Source organism: Candoia aspera, chromosome 5 (assembly GCF_035149785.1).
Source record: "Candoia aspera isolate rCanAsp1 chromosome 5, rCanAsp1.hap2, whole genome shotgun sequence".
In the NCBI taxonomy this organism is placed as follows: Eukaryota; Metazoa; Chordata; class Lepidosauria; order Squamata; family Boidae; genus Candoia; species Candoia aspera.
Window position 1 is genome coordinate 59,251,379 of NC_086157.1, and position 15,777 is coordinate 59,267,155.

The 15,777-nt window shown below is 38.8% G+C and overlaps 1 protein-coding gene across 1 annotated transcript in view; it reads right to left on the minus strand.

Annotated features, from left to right (window-relative positions):
* Positions 1 to 14,928, minus strand: part of BACE2 (beta-secretase 2) — a 31,238-nt gene extending 16,310 nt beyond the window's left edge. Inside the window, exons 1-2 of the mRNA XM_063305335.1 lie at positions 14,209 to 14,928; positions 957 to 1,045 (exon numbers count right to left, since the gene is read on the minus strand). Coding sequence (XP_063161405.1) covers positions 957 to 1,045; positions 14,209 to 14,526 — 407 coding nt within the window. The 5' untranslated portion in view covers positions 14,527 to 14,928. The remainder of the gene's footprint in view (positions 1 to 956; positions 1,046 to 14,208) is intronic.
* Between the last annotated feature and the right edge of the window lie 849 nt (positions 14,929 to 15,777).

Genomic DNA, 15,777 nt, shown 5'->3' on the forward strand with positions numbered 1-15,777 from the left:
GAATTTGTTCTCCTACATAAAAGAAGACCTAACGAGGGCTAAGGACTTCCTTCAGATGTGGCTACACATTTTTTCTCTCCAAATCTCCCTTTTTGCAGGGAAAATATTATGCATGAACAGCTGTACAAAGTTTCCTGTACCAAGTTAGTTGTCATTTAGATTCCATCATACTTAAGCTTGTCCAGCTACTAGATGGTTTGCAATGTCAGAATATGAAATAGAAGAGTGCAACTATTTCATCTTCAAGACAATATGACTTTCAGCTGCATTATATAATAATATAACAATGTACTTATTACTGCAATTTTAACCTTCCTTGTGGCATTTTTGTATAAGACAGTTCTTTCCTGAATATTAGTCCTTTCTCTATCTAAATTTCAGTTCTGTAACCTATGAAATTCCTGCCCAAAAAACACATTTTCCTGTTCATCTATCAGTGTAGAGTTGAAGCATTAATTCATCATTTCAATAATGCTGCTTCATCGCATACACAGTACAGAAGCATTTTACATAAGTATGTATCCACATGCCTGTGTATAAGCATAAGTCTTATAGAGACCTGACTGACCCTGAGTTGCACTGTTACTGCAGTCGGAGTCACTACAGGTGCTATCAGAAAAAAGAAGAAGAATTCCATTGCATATTTACAGATTATAACAGTGACATGCCAAGCTTTTCCAACAATACGAGGATGGGCTAAGAATTCTTCTTCTGCTAAAGAGAGGACATTGCTGGGCTGGGGGGAATCATATCATGTGGATCAATTTAGCATTTCTAATACAGACACACAATCAGAAGTGTGTGGGAAAAATTAAACAAGAAATAGGGAGGTTGCATCCCATTCAATGTTCTGTAAAGAAAAGCTTCCATCTACCTTTATTATTTTTTTCCTGACATATCATAGGAACTTCAATACTCTTTCCTAAGGGGTGGGAGGCATAGACCAAAACTCTTACTTTTCTGTGTTGAAATATGAGGTCAGATCTGTATTTGATGCATCCGCAACTGCAAAATTGCTGCTTCCTGTGTCAACTAGAATATTTAGCTGTTGAAAAAAAAAGGGAGTTATTTTTTGTATTATATATAGAAAAATGGATTTTTTAAAAAAAAGCTTGTGACCTAACTGTGAAAATTAAAAATCATTACTTTTTCAACTTTTTAACCTTCTGGAGGGTTTAGGGTTTTGGTGGTTCTTGGCTAATGGAAACATTTTCAGATCTTTAAATTTTAAAGTTATATTTTGGCTTGAAAGCAAGATTGCACTGCAGATTCAGGACTTCATGACCCTCAGAGCTATATATGACACCAAGACCCAAGATTAACATTCTTTTTTCATATCTTTTTGCAAAAAGGAAGATGGAGCAGCTTCACAATGATATTTTTAAAAAAATTCATGGCACATATTTACCTGTTCAAGATAAAGCATACTGCATAGTAGGAAATGGAAATCCTAGTTACTTTGAGGGCTACTTTTGCTTGAGGATAATTTCTGAAAAGCCAAAGCACCATGCTGCTGAGAGATGAATTGGGAAAAGACCAAGGAAGCTGAATCAGAAGTAGTGGGGGCTTTAGATTTCTCATCCTTTCATATTGTATAGAGTAGCACCAAAGCAAGAAATTTGTGGGGAGAGTATAGAGTAGAGTAAAAAAGATGGAATGTGAAGAAAGCAACAGAATTGAGAATACAGACTTTATTCGATCTAAAAAAAAAAAAGATTTTCTTAAAAAAGAATCCTACACAATCCCAATAATACACTTTGCCCCCTTTTTTAATTCAAGTAAATATCATGTAAATTATTTAGTTCAGCAAACCGTATGTTTGTAGTTATTGCTACATTATTGCTATGTTTCACCAGGTAACTGCATAAAGTAGACACGCAGTGTAAGTTGCCTTTCCTTTCCTTCTTAAAACTTTACTTGCAGGGCCATTGCTTGACTAAAAACCATGGTGGGAATTATTTCTTTTCCCCTACCTTGAATCATTGATCATCAGGAAATAATTTTACATAGAATTAAACCTGGTCATGAATATAAAGCCACATTTATAACTAACTGAAAGCCAGAACTTAAAACTAATCAGAAATAATGTTTTTAGGAATAGGAACAAACCCTCAGGAAAGTTAAGGATATGTCTGCAATACTTCAAAACTTGGGAACTATAATTTATTACCTGGATACAGAGATTGCTAATAGAGAAGCACAATAGAAAGTTTAGACATATTCAGAGAAAGCTTAGAGTGGTTTTTAATTCTTTACTGCAACAGTTCTAGAGAAAGCATTTGTAAATTATTAGTCCCACACAATGGTTGGGTGAAACTGTTCTTTGACAAAGCACATAAACACACAGTAGCTAACTGAAACAGTGCTTCAGTTAAACATTACTAGCATCACAAAGACACCATTGAGTGATATCACTAAGGAATTCAAATAAATGTCTTTTAAAATAGGCAGCATATTTGAAATCTTGTTCATTTTGATGAAGGCATACTTTTTTCCACAAGCTATCATATAAACAAAAGTATCATCTACAATTCAGTTTAGTCAAATACCAAATCAGCAAACCCACTTTAGCATGAACAGAATTCAAAGATTAATTGCTATTCAGATTAACATTCCGCAACTACATGAAACTGGCACAGAACATAAAAAACACAAAAGAAAGTCAGTGATTATATGGTAAAAATTACTGATCTTGGAATACCAGCGTATATCACTAATAATACCAACAAGAATAGTATCGTCTTAATAAAAAATCTATGACAGCCTTCCTCAGCTGCAGTTGCGTTGGGACAATAAACCCCTGAATTCTTATCTGGAAGTCACACTGCTTAGGAATTTTGGGAGTTAACTGTTTGCCAAGCTGGGGAAGGGAACAGAATCTCTTCATCAGAAGTGCCAAAGAAGGATCTGTCTGATTGTTTCTCTATATTGAAACATTTCCCTACAAAGCATACTATATAGGTTGGAATGTTTTTGCATGCTATTTTCTAAAGGAATAGGCAGATATCACTCTTAACAAAATATGTTTTCCTTTCTTCAAAGATTGCAATAAAGGCAGTTAATAGCACCTTATTCCGGGTTCGCCAAAATAGACAATACCAACAGCAAAGGTCGATGGAACTATCCAACGGATGATGATGATTTTCTGTAGTACTATTAAAGTAGTATTTATTAAATCATTTTCATATAATAAATGTTTGAGGATCAATGACTAGTCTGCAATTTCATGAAGGGGTTGATAAGCTGAAGAGTTTGGGGACCCCTGACCGAAATGGTCATTAAATACTGTGACCAGCTGTATTTCTATCCTGACTTGTTTAGTGAAGAACTGGATGTAAGAACTTTACACCAACTAGTATGGATCAAATGCAAAAGGTAACGATGAACCCATACTGCTTTTCTGGTGATTCTGATCTTTTAGTGGAACTCACTGATCACAAGATCTTACAGAAGCCTGCCAAACATTCCTGTGCAAGATCCCAATGTTCTTGTGTGAGACCTCACAAGTTTGAGGGCAAGCCTGGCAAAATCTCATGAACATTGGTGAACCTATGAAATTTGGGGAGACCTTTGCCACCATATGGAGTTTTATGATGGTTTTAAAACAGAGTGGCAACAGAAACTATCTAAGGAAAGATCATCCCCTCAGTAAGCAGTAGTGGATTCCACAAAACATTAAGCAGTAGAGGAAAAGGAACTTTTATCTAAGGAATAAGGAAATGTCAGCCAGACTGAAATATGTATCCTGCATGCTGATTTTCTGGTGGCTGGAGCAGAGGATTCTTAATATTCTATAGTTAATAATCAGCTGCTGCTGGGAATTATTCTAGTACAGTGATTTTTGCAAAAGTGGGAGAAAAAAAGAAAGCTGGTTAATAGGTGGGAAAATTAGAAGCCAATTTAAATGCTGCCTCATTTAACACAACAATCTCTAATTACTCATCAACCATTCTGGAAGAGCCGCTTCCAACCAAAACAGAAGATAAAGCACTCAAGCTGCTATAATGTGTGCTGCTAGCCCAATGTTACTGTGCGTTGTTGCTTGCACTGAGTTTGAAAATATGATTCTTTCTCCCGTTCACGGTACTCATATTGGCTTGTGGAGAAACACAGAATTAGTGAATGCAATTTAGTGGCTGATGGTTTAATGTGAAATCAAACTAAAAGCAAAATGAGTGGGAATCTCATTTTTAGAAGGCAACACTCTTTTGCTTGTTTGTACTTCGGAATTCATATGTTCTTTCAAGATAACTAAGATCCAGAAATACAGGTTAGATTACTTTTAAGCAATTTTAGATGGGAACTAAAAAATAAAAGAATGCAGCTGAGGATGGCATTTATTAAAATTTATATCTATATAGTAAGAACAAGTTGGCTTTATAGAACAGCACAGACTAATTCACACCATGATTTATTATGGAAGAATGTTAGGTGCAAGCATGACCAGTGCATTTCAGGTCTCTCAAACTGTTCCAGTTTCGACTTTTGCACCGGCTTTACATGAGAATAATACTGATTCAAAATATTCAGATAAAATGTCCTGTGTCTAATTTAATGCGTGATCCTATGTACTGGTGTCTCAGAAATCATCCCATTGATTTAAAATAAGCTCTCTTTCAGCTTTATCTGCAACGTTGTTTCACTGTATTTTGGACATTCTGTTAAACTAACCGCAAAACACATTTATTTAGTCTGATTTGAGAAACAATAAAGGAAAACCCCAAAATCAAGGAATGTTGTCTTGACGGGGCACATTCCAGCACCAGCCAGCTTTTCCAGTTAATCCAGAGATATTCCACTATAGCAGAATTTGCTCACAACTTCTATGTAGCCATCATGGGCTCTTCAGGTCATCTTAGACCTCCAATCGATCAGCAGGCATTGAAGGAAGGTAACAACACAATTGTCTTTCCATTTAGAATGCCAGATAACAGGCTGATCATAGAGCAAGGCTCACACATATCCTGTTTAAACTGGTTGCAGTCTCTGCTCACATTTACTTAAAAGAAGTACTTTATTATTTTAAGAGCTTCATTTTACACACAGCATTGCTCCTGTGATTTATAGAGAGGCCAAAGTTAATCATCACTCTCCCACCCTTCATTGTTATGAAATTAAATTATGATCCTAATCTTGTTTACCCAGAACTAAATACCATTGATTTAAAAAGGACTTTTTTCTAGGGAACTGTGCTAACAATAGAGCCATAAGGCCAAAGAGATAAGATGGATAGGTAGGGGGTAGACCTGTCACCAAATCTCCTGATACTTTATCTCCTCCCTTGGAAGCTGCCTTGATAGGGGTGTTCTTATCATTTTTGGAACTAAGATTGTGAAGAAGTTTCAACTCCCCAGAAAAACTAATTCACACCCAATTTACACATACTCTGATGCTAGGAATAAGTAATGCACAAGAGCCACTTCACCTTCAGGTAAATCTTCACTCTCTTATAACACTGTGCAGCTGGGAATAGAATGATGCTTTTATGGTCTTCAACCTCATGGGTTAAGTTTACTAAACACGTTACCTGGTCAGCCACAACTCCAGTCACAGCTCCTTTATGTTGGATGCAGCAACTCATTGGGTTAAAGACTGCCATTCTGAGGAATTCAGGGTCCCTCTGACCCAAGACTATACTGGCAAGGCTTCAGTTGCCCGTTCTCCGTCAGTCAGGCAGCATTGTTTGGCTACTATAGCCAATCAGTGTTTATGAGGTATAGCTAGATATTCCCAGATCTCAGCAATTAATACTGCTCAGTACCACAATCGCTACTTCTTGAGGGACTGAATAGAAAGGGATTCTGGTCTGATGCATAGCTGAACAGGTTTTGGTATTCATACAACACATCTGACTAGATTAGGAGATTAACTTTCATTTGTCCCAATGCTGTTGTGACCTGAAACTTTCTTCTCATATCCCAGTTCTAACTGGGGTTTTATGTTTTGCACCACTGACACTGACCAGGCCAACCCCCCCGCCCCCGCCCCCCAGTATCCTATCAGCTTGGGAGGTGGTAGAGGTAGCCCATTTTATTTATTTATTACATTTCTTCACCGCCCAGCTCGACAAATGATTCTGATCGCCATCACCAAGGGAAAAGGCCAGGATTTCTCATATTCACCAAAACACAGTGGTATATTCACCTTGATAAGCAAAAAAAAAAAAAGTTACTTCTTGAATGACTAGATTTCCTGTATCTCTTGTATTTGACCCTCAAGATAGCAGACAGCTTTATCTGATACTATATAAAGTGTGAAAGAAACAATCATACTGCTATTTTTTTTTACAATGCCTCCTGATCTATTTTGGCTCTCAAAATAATTTCCAACAGGTTTGAGATACTCATGATAGATTTGTAAATGATAACTATACAAACTCCTTTTACTTACATCCAACTTCTTACTTTCATTTGGCAAAACTCACTCAAGGAATGAAGTTAACCAATTAATGAGTCTTTGGAGCAGTAAATGAAAATCTATTATTAATTATAATCTGTGCTGGAGTAGATGGTGTGGAAAGGACTTGTAAATGTTATCATTCTCCACAATTAACTCTAAATGTGCAAAGAGTTCTAAAATCATTAACCAAATTATCTTTAATCAGTCCTGCAATGTTTGTCTTGCCTAACCTTGAAGCCCTAGGCTACAACCTTCTCCTATATAATGACAGGCCACAAAAAAAATCACACTTTGACTCACTGCACTACTGAATGCTTGCCCAAGCAAAGATGAGCTGTAGCACATCGTATCATATCATAACAGCTCAAATGTTATTGTTTCTTTGGAGAAAAAACGAAGTAGAGGCAGGAAGATTGAACATTCTTATTAATTTGCAGATCCTTCTGTACTACTGCTGACTTGGCACAACAGTCCTGCCTGGAATTTAGCATGGAGGAGGATCTGTGTTTACCATTCTTTCTCCTTTGGGAGCTAGTACTGTAACAGGAGGAGAACCCATAAATGCAGGTGGAGTGAGAATCATGATCTCACTCTAATTCAAAAAAAAAAAATACTATTGCGATTGTTACCTTGGAAGCCATGGATGGCCTCTCTTTAGAACAACATTTTTATTTCTACAGAGTTGTATTTGTTGCTGTTATTGGTGCAGTAGCCTGCTACAACAGTCATCTACACGTCCCACTGGAAGACACGGACAAGTGAATTTCTTAGAAAATGGAAGAAAAATTAGGATACTCATTTGGAAGTTCATTTCGCTGTTAATTATATTATTTTTCTGGACCAAACCTATGAAAATTTGTCATTGCTTTTGGACAGCTGGCCTCCCAGAAAGGGGGGGGGGGACAGCATCACACAACATACAAGAGAATATAGTAAAGTCAGTCTTCTATTGACTTGTGGGAAAAAAATCCACCCAACAGTTCACATTTATTTACAATTTTCTATTCAGTACAAAATATTTTTTTCTTAGAGAAATATACAAAGTGAGGATGTTTCAAATTTTAGTCCATTTACACTTTGAACTTCTGAGGAAAAACTTAAAAGAGTGATTTGGATTTCTGTTCTCATCCTTACTCACACAATCAACCCTTACCTGCATGATGAAAATTGGATATTCAGACCTAATGTTTAGCAAGATTTACCAACTAGATATTAATCTTGAAGTGCATAAATTTCATTATGAATGAAGATCAAACCTTACAACTCACAATAGAATAAAAGTTACACACCTGTTCTATTCACATAATTTGGAATGTATAAACAAACTCATCTACCTGATGTCTTCCAGACAGTTTGACTTGAATTCCTATTGATTCTAGCAAATATGACTACTGGCAAATAATTCTGTGAGGTGTTGCTCAGTTGACATTTTAAGTTGTTTTTGAAAGCAATACCATGTAATTTATGAATGTTATTAAATATGATATAGAAAATTAGTAGACACACAGGATTGTCACAGAAGCAGTGTTCATTTGATTTATACAGGGGGAAAAAAACAAGCAACTTCAGGTATAGTTCTTGCATGCTTACTGTTAACAAGATCCTCTGAAATGATGCTTAGTTCTGACTAAGCATGCATGGAATTAGGCTAAATTTCTTACTCTGCTTCCTTATAGTTTTTATTGTCCGCCATTTTCACACAGTTTGACTCTAGGTATCTTCAGACACATCCCTAGTTTTCTATAATAGTTTAAGATGATTTAGCATTTCATTCTTTCAGGATGTTTTTTGACCCAGCAGCCAAGACTACAGCCCCAATATTCCCTGGTAGTCTCCTATTTGAGAATTAACCAAGTCTGACTTTGCTTCCAAGCCCATACAAGGTCATCCAAGTACTGCTACCTGCTAGGGTTTTAGAACATGACCCACAGCATAATTATATCCACATCTTAACCATATGTGTTTAAAACTTATATATATTACACATACATACTGATTATATCTCAAAGATACCTCTAAAATCATTTTAAAAAGCAAAGTGGCTTTGATACAAGATTTCTTTTCATGTATCTGTCACTGGCTAAAATAAGAAAAAAAACAAAAATAAAAAACAGAAGACTGATATTTGTACTTTGCAGCTGTCCCCAGGGACAACCCAGGGACTGTGAATCTTCTTGGATCTGAACTAATCCTATTCTTTTTAGCACATGTTAATTAATGGTAATGAGAAAGTGGTATGAAGTATGTACCATGTTTATTTAATGTTACACAAATTATTCAAAACAGCCACACATTAAATTTGACACACAGCCACAAAATTATCCAGGCTTAAAAAAGCTGCTCTTGTACATTAATTCTTGTGCATTATAGGGTTTTGTCCAAATTTAACAGCAGTTTATGCTGATGCAGACAGAACATTTTGCTGTAACACATTACCTTGATTTGTCAATGCCTATAAAGAGGTATGTTCTTGAAATTCTGTTGCACTGTATGTTTGAAATCAGAAAGGAAACCATTATAAAGCAAATCTACCTTCCTGACAAGACTCTTCACATTCAAAAATCTTTTGATCATATAGCATCATAAACCTGTAGAGTTGGAAGGTACCTAGTTATCTAGTCCAACCTTGTACAGCGTGCAGGAAAACCAATTAAACCGCTAACTGTCCAGCCACCTTTTAAACATTTCCAGGGATGAAGAACTCACCATCTCCATAGGTAGACTACTCCACTGTTGTACAGATCTTACCATCGGGAAGTTTATATTTAAATGTGATCTAGATAGATGTTAGTTCTGGTCCTAGGTTTTTTAGCCACAGAACAGGATTCCCAAACTGTGAGGTATACCTCCCTTGGGAAGGTGCAGACTGAGTCCAGGAGAAGTGTGAAGAACCTTTTAGTTGTACATTGTTACAATAAATCCAACTTTCCCAAAGTTTCATTGTATTGTTTTCATTGGTCATCTGTGTTCGTTTTGGTGTTTGGATTTTTAGGGGAGATGTATACATTAAGATTACACTAAAGGGAGGTGTGATGGCAAAAAGTTTAGGCTATAGAAAATAGTTCTGGCCACCTTCCCTGTAGCTTCACATCATTCTCAGATGCAATGTTTCCAAGCCATGACTCCCCAATATTATATGTATATCTCATATTGTCAGCGAGAATGTTGTGTGGAACATCATCAAAAGCTTCACTGGTAGATTATATCCACAACATTCCCTTTTTCATTACAACTTTGTTACTTTGTCACATCATTTCCTACTGATTTCAACACTGAATGACTGAAATACACCATTTTTTAATTTGCTTCTGAACATTTAACTACTTACAGCCAACTTTATTTTCTATCAGAAATATTTTTCTAAAGTAGCTGGAATTCAAGAGAAGAACACAGAACAGGAAACAAAGTTAATACAAGGATATCAAAGAAAGAAAAACAACACAAAAGCTGGGCCAGTTCTTTTTATTTCCCAAACATAAGGACATCCATGGTGAGTATTCAATTGATGTTCATGTTAAGTTCCAGAAATAGGAGGGAAAAAGTTATTGGCTCTTCAAGAGAAAAAGATCCTTCAGTTAAAATCACAGAAGACCTACTTTCTGAAATCCTGAATGTGTGTGCTAGAAAATATTAGATGAGTACTTATTTTCATTTTTAAAGGCTATTAACCCTTCTATTTTCTGTTAGAAACAATACTGAGCGGATAACCTGTGAAAGCAAAAGAAGTATGTTTTTAGAAACTGTTTGTTGAAAGGCATTAATATCTTAACTGTCCAGATGAACAGTAGGAAGATGTTAGGAAAATAGTTTAATGAAGTCCCATTTTATTATTAGTGCCAGCTTTTATTTTATTATTGTTTGAGTCAGCTGCCAACAAAGCAAGGTTATGAATTATTGTGATTATATCTGTAAATGGCTTCCACCTGAATCCATCAGATTACTTGGAAGTCACCATACTGGTATCACAGTTTTGCTTAGGAGAGACTGAACACAAAATTACTGTAGTCTGATCCATGTGGGAAACCAATTACAAAGAGGGCAAATGATTTCTAGCTCAGGGGAAGGAACTATGGCTCTCCAGCATCCCTCGGCATTAACGAAGTTGATTGGGCTGCTGAGAGTTGTAGTTTAAAGCATATAAAGGGCTGCAGATGCCCCTCCTCTTGCACTAAGTAGTTAGAAATATGTCAGTGATATCTTTGCATAAATTTTTAATCCTTTCAAATATTCAAACTATGGCTTCAAAATCCAAATCCAAAGCAGCACTCACAAAGGGGTTTTCTCCTGCTCTTCCCTCTCCATAATGGCCACCTCAGCCAAAAAGGAATGGAAAAGTAACATATTTGTTTAAAAAGAAAAACGAAAAACTGTCCCATTTGTTCATTGGTAGAAACAATCCCAAACAGTGGGTGCAATTTTAGAAAAAATATTTAACTAATTGAAGAATAGCTACAATCACATGCTAATAATTCAGTGAAAAACCTTTCCAATAGCCTGTTTAAAACCATAAAAAACAGAAAAACCCTATATGATAAAACAAAAGTACCAAATCAGATGAGAAGGAACACAAGCACAAGAACACAAGCACCACTTTAGTCAAAAGGATATTAAGAATTAAATGGAACAGGGAAAAACTGAAACAGAGGAAGAAGTTTCGCCATCTTTCCTTTACTTCCTATTTATATCAGCAAAGTCCTGTAATGATTGAAATATTACAAAGAACCATTATATTTGAAATAATGAAAGTTTGGAGCCCTGAAGGCTTTGGGGAACTAAGGCTCAGCTCTTCAAAATACTTCTTTAGAACCAACTTGACTGATTTTTATGCACTTTAGGACTGTGAACATTCTGAGGATTAAGCAGTTAATCATCTGACTAGTCATCCTGTCCAATGAGACATGATTTCTTCACATGCAATCTCATGACACAGAGAAAAAAAAATCCAAGTTTTGAAAACTTCAAAGAATTCAACACATATAGACAAACATAAAAAAACTGAGTTTTTCAGTTTAGCAGTACTCCAGTTTCTGATAAAACTTCTAAGGAAAAAAAAACTTATACAGAATAATGATTAAAGATGTCATCATCTTAAAAGCAGAGGTTGCACATTCCTGTTTGATGAGTAAGTCAGGTTACTTCTGACCTTATCGATCTGTTTAAACAATATTTAAATATATATTTATTTAGACATCTAGCTTACATATTATATGTCTCTGTGTGTGTGTGCACAATACATAGAAATAACTGAGCATTACTACTACTATTACAAAGTCATATGTTGCAGCTGTAATACACATTTACCCAGTGAGTAATCCTCACTGGACTTTGTAGGCCTTACTTTCAAACAGACCCACACAGAACTGTATTGCTAATGCATTCTTAAACTTTGATGCCCTATAGGAATGTTTTGATATGTCAAATCCAACATTTAAGACTGCATTAGCAATGCTGTTCTAAGTGGCTCTGTTTAAAAGTAAGGTCCACAGAGTCACGTAAGGCTTCTTTCCTGGTAGATGTGTATAGAACTATATCCCATGACTCTGTGAAAGTAGCAGTAGTAATGTTCAATAAACTATTTTTCTCTAGAAAAGTTGTTTTAATTCAGTGGTTCTACAGAACTGCAAGGGAACTTAAGACGAAAGTTATAATTTTCACTGAGTCACTCAATCCATTTGCAGCTATCTCTATTTTGTTTTAACATCCTGAATAGTTACGGATCATCCCTACCGGGTGCATTTCAATCCTGTAATAAACTCTGATCCCAGACATTTTGCAAACTAGCAGCAAATGATAAATATCTGAATCTGAAAAGACAAATGGTATCTGGAAAAAGCCTTTCTAAAAAAAAAAACCCATATATGAACTGCAGCAGGGGGCGGCCACCCATTCTTGCCCAAAGCCTGGGGAAACAGCCAGGTTTTAACGTCAATTTTGAACAGGTCGGGGTGAAGACCAAATTAACGGGGGGGGGGGGTGTTGTTCCAGAGGGCAGATGCTACACCAGATAAAAATAGGGCCCACGGCACTCAAAAGCTTAGAAGAAGTTGTATATGCGTGACTTAGAATGTGTAAACCACGTGAGTGTAGTTCATCCATCAAGCCATAATTAAAACAAACCTTGCCTTAACAATTATGAGATTTTCTCAATACTCTCATAATCACAATAAAGTGGAAAGATTTTATCCCACTGACTCACAGAAGTCAGTGAGCACAAAGGTCAGAATTGTGCGGGCTCCTATGCTGATGAATTAGAATTCAAACACCTGTAAGTGGGTTGATGTGGAATATAGACCAATCATACTCTCTACCTGCATAGATAGAGACTTGGGTCATACAGTGTCTAAGCCATAATCAGGTTTGTTTGGTTTTGCCTTAGCAGGATGTGCAACCCAGCCAGAATCCAACTTGGCAAAGGGTGGGGAAAAGGAGTGTCACAGACAAACATGAGCTGTCCTATCAACAGGAAAAGCTTACCTCACATTTTTGTGCTTATGCGCCAGCTGTAAGACTTACAATGCCAATAGAATGCCTACAGTTACAAAATCCAGAAGCTACACTGGAATCAGCATCTATATCAGGGTTTTGCTACCTAGTTACAGAAAGACCCTTTGTTCCCCATTTCAGAAGTAGCAAATGCTGTTGCAAAGGTCAGAACTTGTGATTCAAAATGTCATTCATGCAAACAAAACCACAATGAATCCAGAATTCAGGTTATTCTGAAGTATTACAGAGCTGTTCAAAACAGAAAAGTTCGAGAGACATTGATAAGCACATTCAGTACTGGGGAGGGGGAGGGGGAGGGGGAGGGGGAGGGGGAGAGAGAAAGGGGTTTTTTGGTGGCAAGGAAAGTAGTATTTTACTTTTCTGGGCACCAAAAACTCCCCCAGCTAGAAACTGCTCCCATCTGTGTTTCAGATGCATTAACAATATATTAATAAGTATACAGTGCAATCAGGTGTCACTCAAACAGACTTCTAATAAGAGATACAAAGATCACCCAAAAACTGGAAACATAGTTTTAAAGCCTCATCCCACCCGACACTATTAGGAGATAGACAGTGGTTGAACCTTCTGACCTTTTCTCTGCAAAATCTCATGCTTCAAAAAGGAAAAAAAATCAAAATATGGTTTGGTTACCAATTTTTTTTGAAAGACAACTAATGCTAGATATTAATTTAAAAATTACCTGTTATTTTAAAATACTGAATGATATCAACCAGTAAAGCTGAATGACAATAATATCAGGCTGAACAAAAGCATTCAAGGACACATAATGGAGTTATAAAACATGAAGATGCTGACAATTCACCAAACCCTCCAGAGTCAGAGAAAGGGTATTTCTAAACATCGATTGTTGGAGAAAGAAAAGGAAACGCAGAAAAGAACTACAGCCTTGGTCATCTGTGGGCTTCCTGGAAGCATCTGATTTAGCCATGACCGAGAGTAGGTAGCAGGATCGGTCGGATCTTAGGTACTTCTAAGTACATCTATTTCTCACAATCGGCTTCGTACGCCTTAAGCCAGTCTTCCCCACCGGGACCCCAGACGCGTCGGAACCGTAGCTCCTTCAATCCACAGTACGCCTGGAGAGCACCTGGTTGACGAAGGCTGCCTTAAGCGCTCTACCCCCGCGGTACCCCAGGTCCTTGAATCGCCCAGGGAAGGAAAGGGGAGAGATTCGCTCCCTGATGACAGGGTGCGGTGGTAGGAAGGAGACGCTTGCCGTCCCAAGCGCGAACCCACAAACGGGCCAATTCTGTAGGAACCTCCCTCGGTGGTCCACCAGCCCCGCTCCGGCGCCGCCCCTACCTTCTGCGGCGGGGTGCCGAGGAGCAGCTCGATATAGTAACCACGTCCGGCGTCTCCCTGCAGATTGTCCACCATCGCCAGAAAGTTGAGAGAGCCGCTGGGATCCGAGGCTAAGGCCAAGCCCGAGGCTTCTTGGAGCGCCGGCTGGCTGCCGGTTCCGCCGCTGCTCCGCGACTTGAGCACCACCGGCGTGGGGACCAGGGTGCCGTCGGGGGTCACCGGAGAAGACACTTGGAGGCGGAAGGCGAAGCGAGCCCGGCCGCGCTCGGCCACAGCCACCAGGAGCAGCAGCATGAGACAGCCGGCCGGCCGCGACATTCCGTCGCCGCAACCCGAGGCAATTAGAAAGGAGGGAGCCGCTGCCTGCCCCTGCGCTGCTTCTTAGGGCGGCCGCCGCGGCTGTGGGAGGAAAGGATAGAGCCTGGATGGCCCAGCTTCATGGCGCTCCTTCCCGCATGTCGGTCCTGCGAGGAACTACCTTGACCGCCTAGAGAAAGTTTCTTCTCGGAGGAAAAGCGTCTCAGAACTTTGCTCACCACTGCGCGGCGCGCCGTCGTCTTTTCCAGACACTCGCCAAGTAAGTTCCCAGCGGATGTGACGGGGTTGAAAGTTGTTCCGAAAAAAAGTGCCCCGCAGGGCAGTCAGCTTGGCAAACAGCACTCCCGGGCCGGTGGGCCAGGCAGCCCCCCACGTGGGCGGCGAACGCCTTGGAGGCGGAGAAGGCGCCTGTGAGGAAGAGGGAGGAATTTCTCCCGCAGCTTTCCTAATGGCTTGGCGGACGACCGTACAAGCCGGGCTGTTAGAAAGCGGGGGAGGGGAGTGGCTGTAAAAAGAAAGCTGCATGGAGTTGCGGCAGCCTGTGTGGAAGCCTTCCTGTTGCATCTAATCAGCTGATTGATGCGGCGATCTGTGTTTTTAAAAATCTACTTTCTCATTAGCTCGGAGGTCAATTTGCACGTTGTTCAGAGTTCTGTAACCTGTGGGAGAGGAGTGGATCGCTGACAACATCTTTCCTGACCAGAGTCTGCGGACCGTGACTATCACACGGGCAAGCAGGCAAAGATCTCCCATACATATTGATTGAAAACCCCAGTTTTAAGCACCACTTGATAAGTTCCAGCATTTCTTTTTCTAGATGTTAGACCTGGGTTATTGTGCCTATTTAGAGCATTTATTTGTGGAACCCACCTAAAACAACTCAACTAAGGTGTCATATGTAAACTGAGCTCAAATATTTGACTATGCCATAATGTGAATTGGTCTGTGTGAACTCTGCCTTGTTTGTAAATCATGATTTATTGCTTAGTGTAATGTGTGATCCCAAAAATTATGGCTCATTCAACAAACCATAAAGGTAAAGGGTTCCCCTTTAGTCATGTTCAACACTAGGGGGGGGGGGGGCTGCTCATCTCCATTTCATGGCCGAAGAGCCAGTGTTGTCCGAAGACACTTCCGCAGTCATGTGGCCAGCATGACAGTCAAGGAACTCTGTTACCTTCCCACCGAAGCAGTACCTATTTATCTACTCGCATAGTGAAGCCATAATTGTGGCTGTCATCGTATGAACAG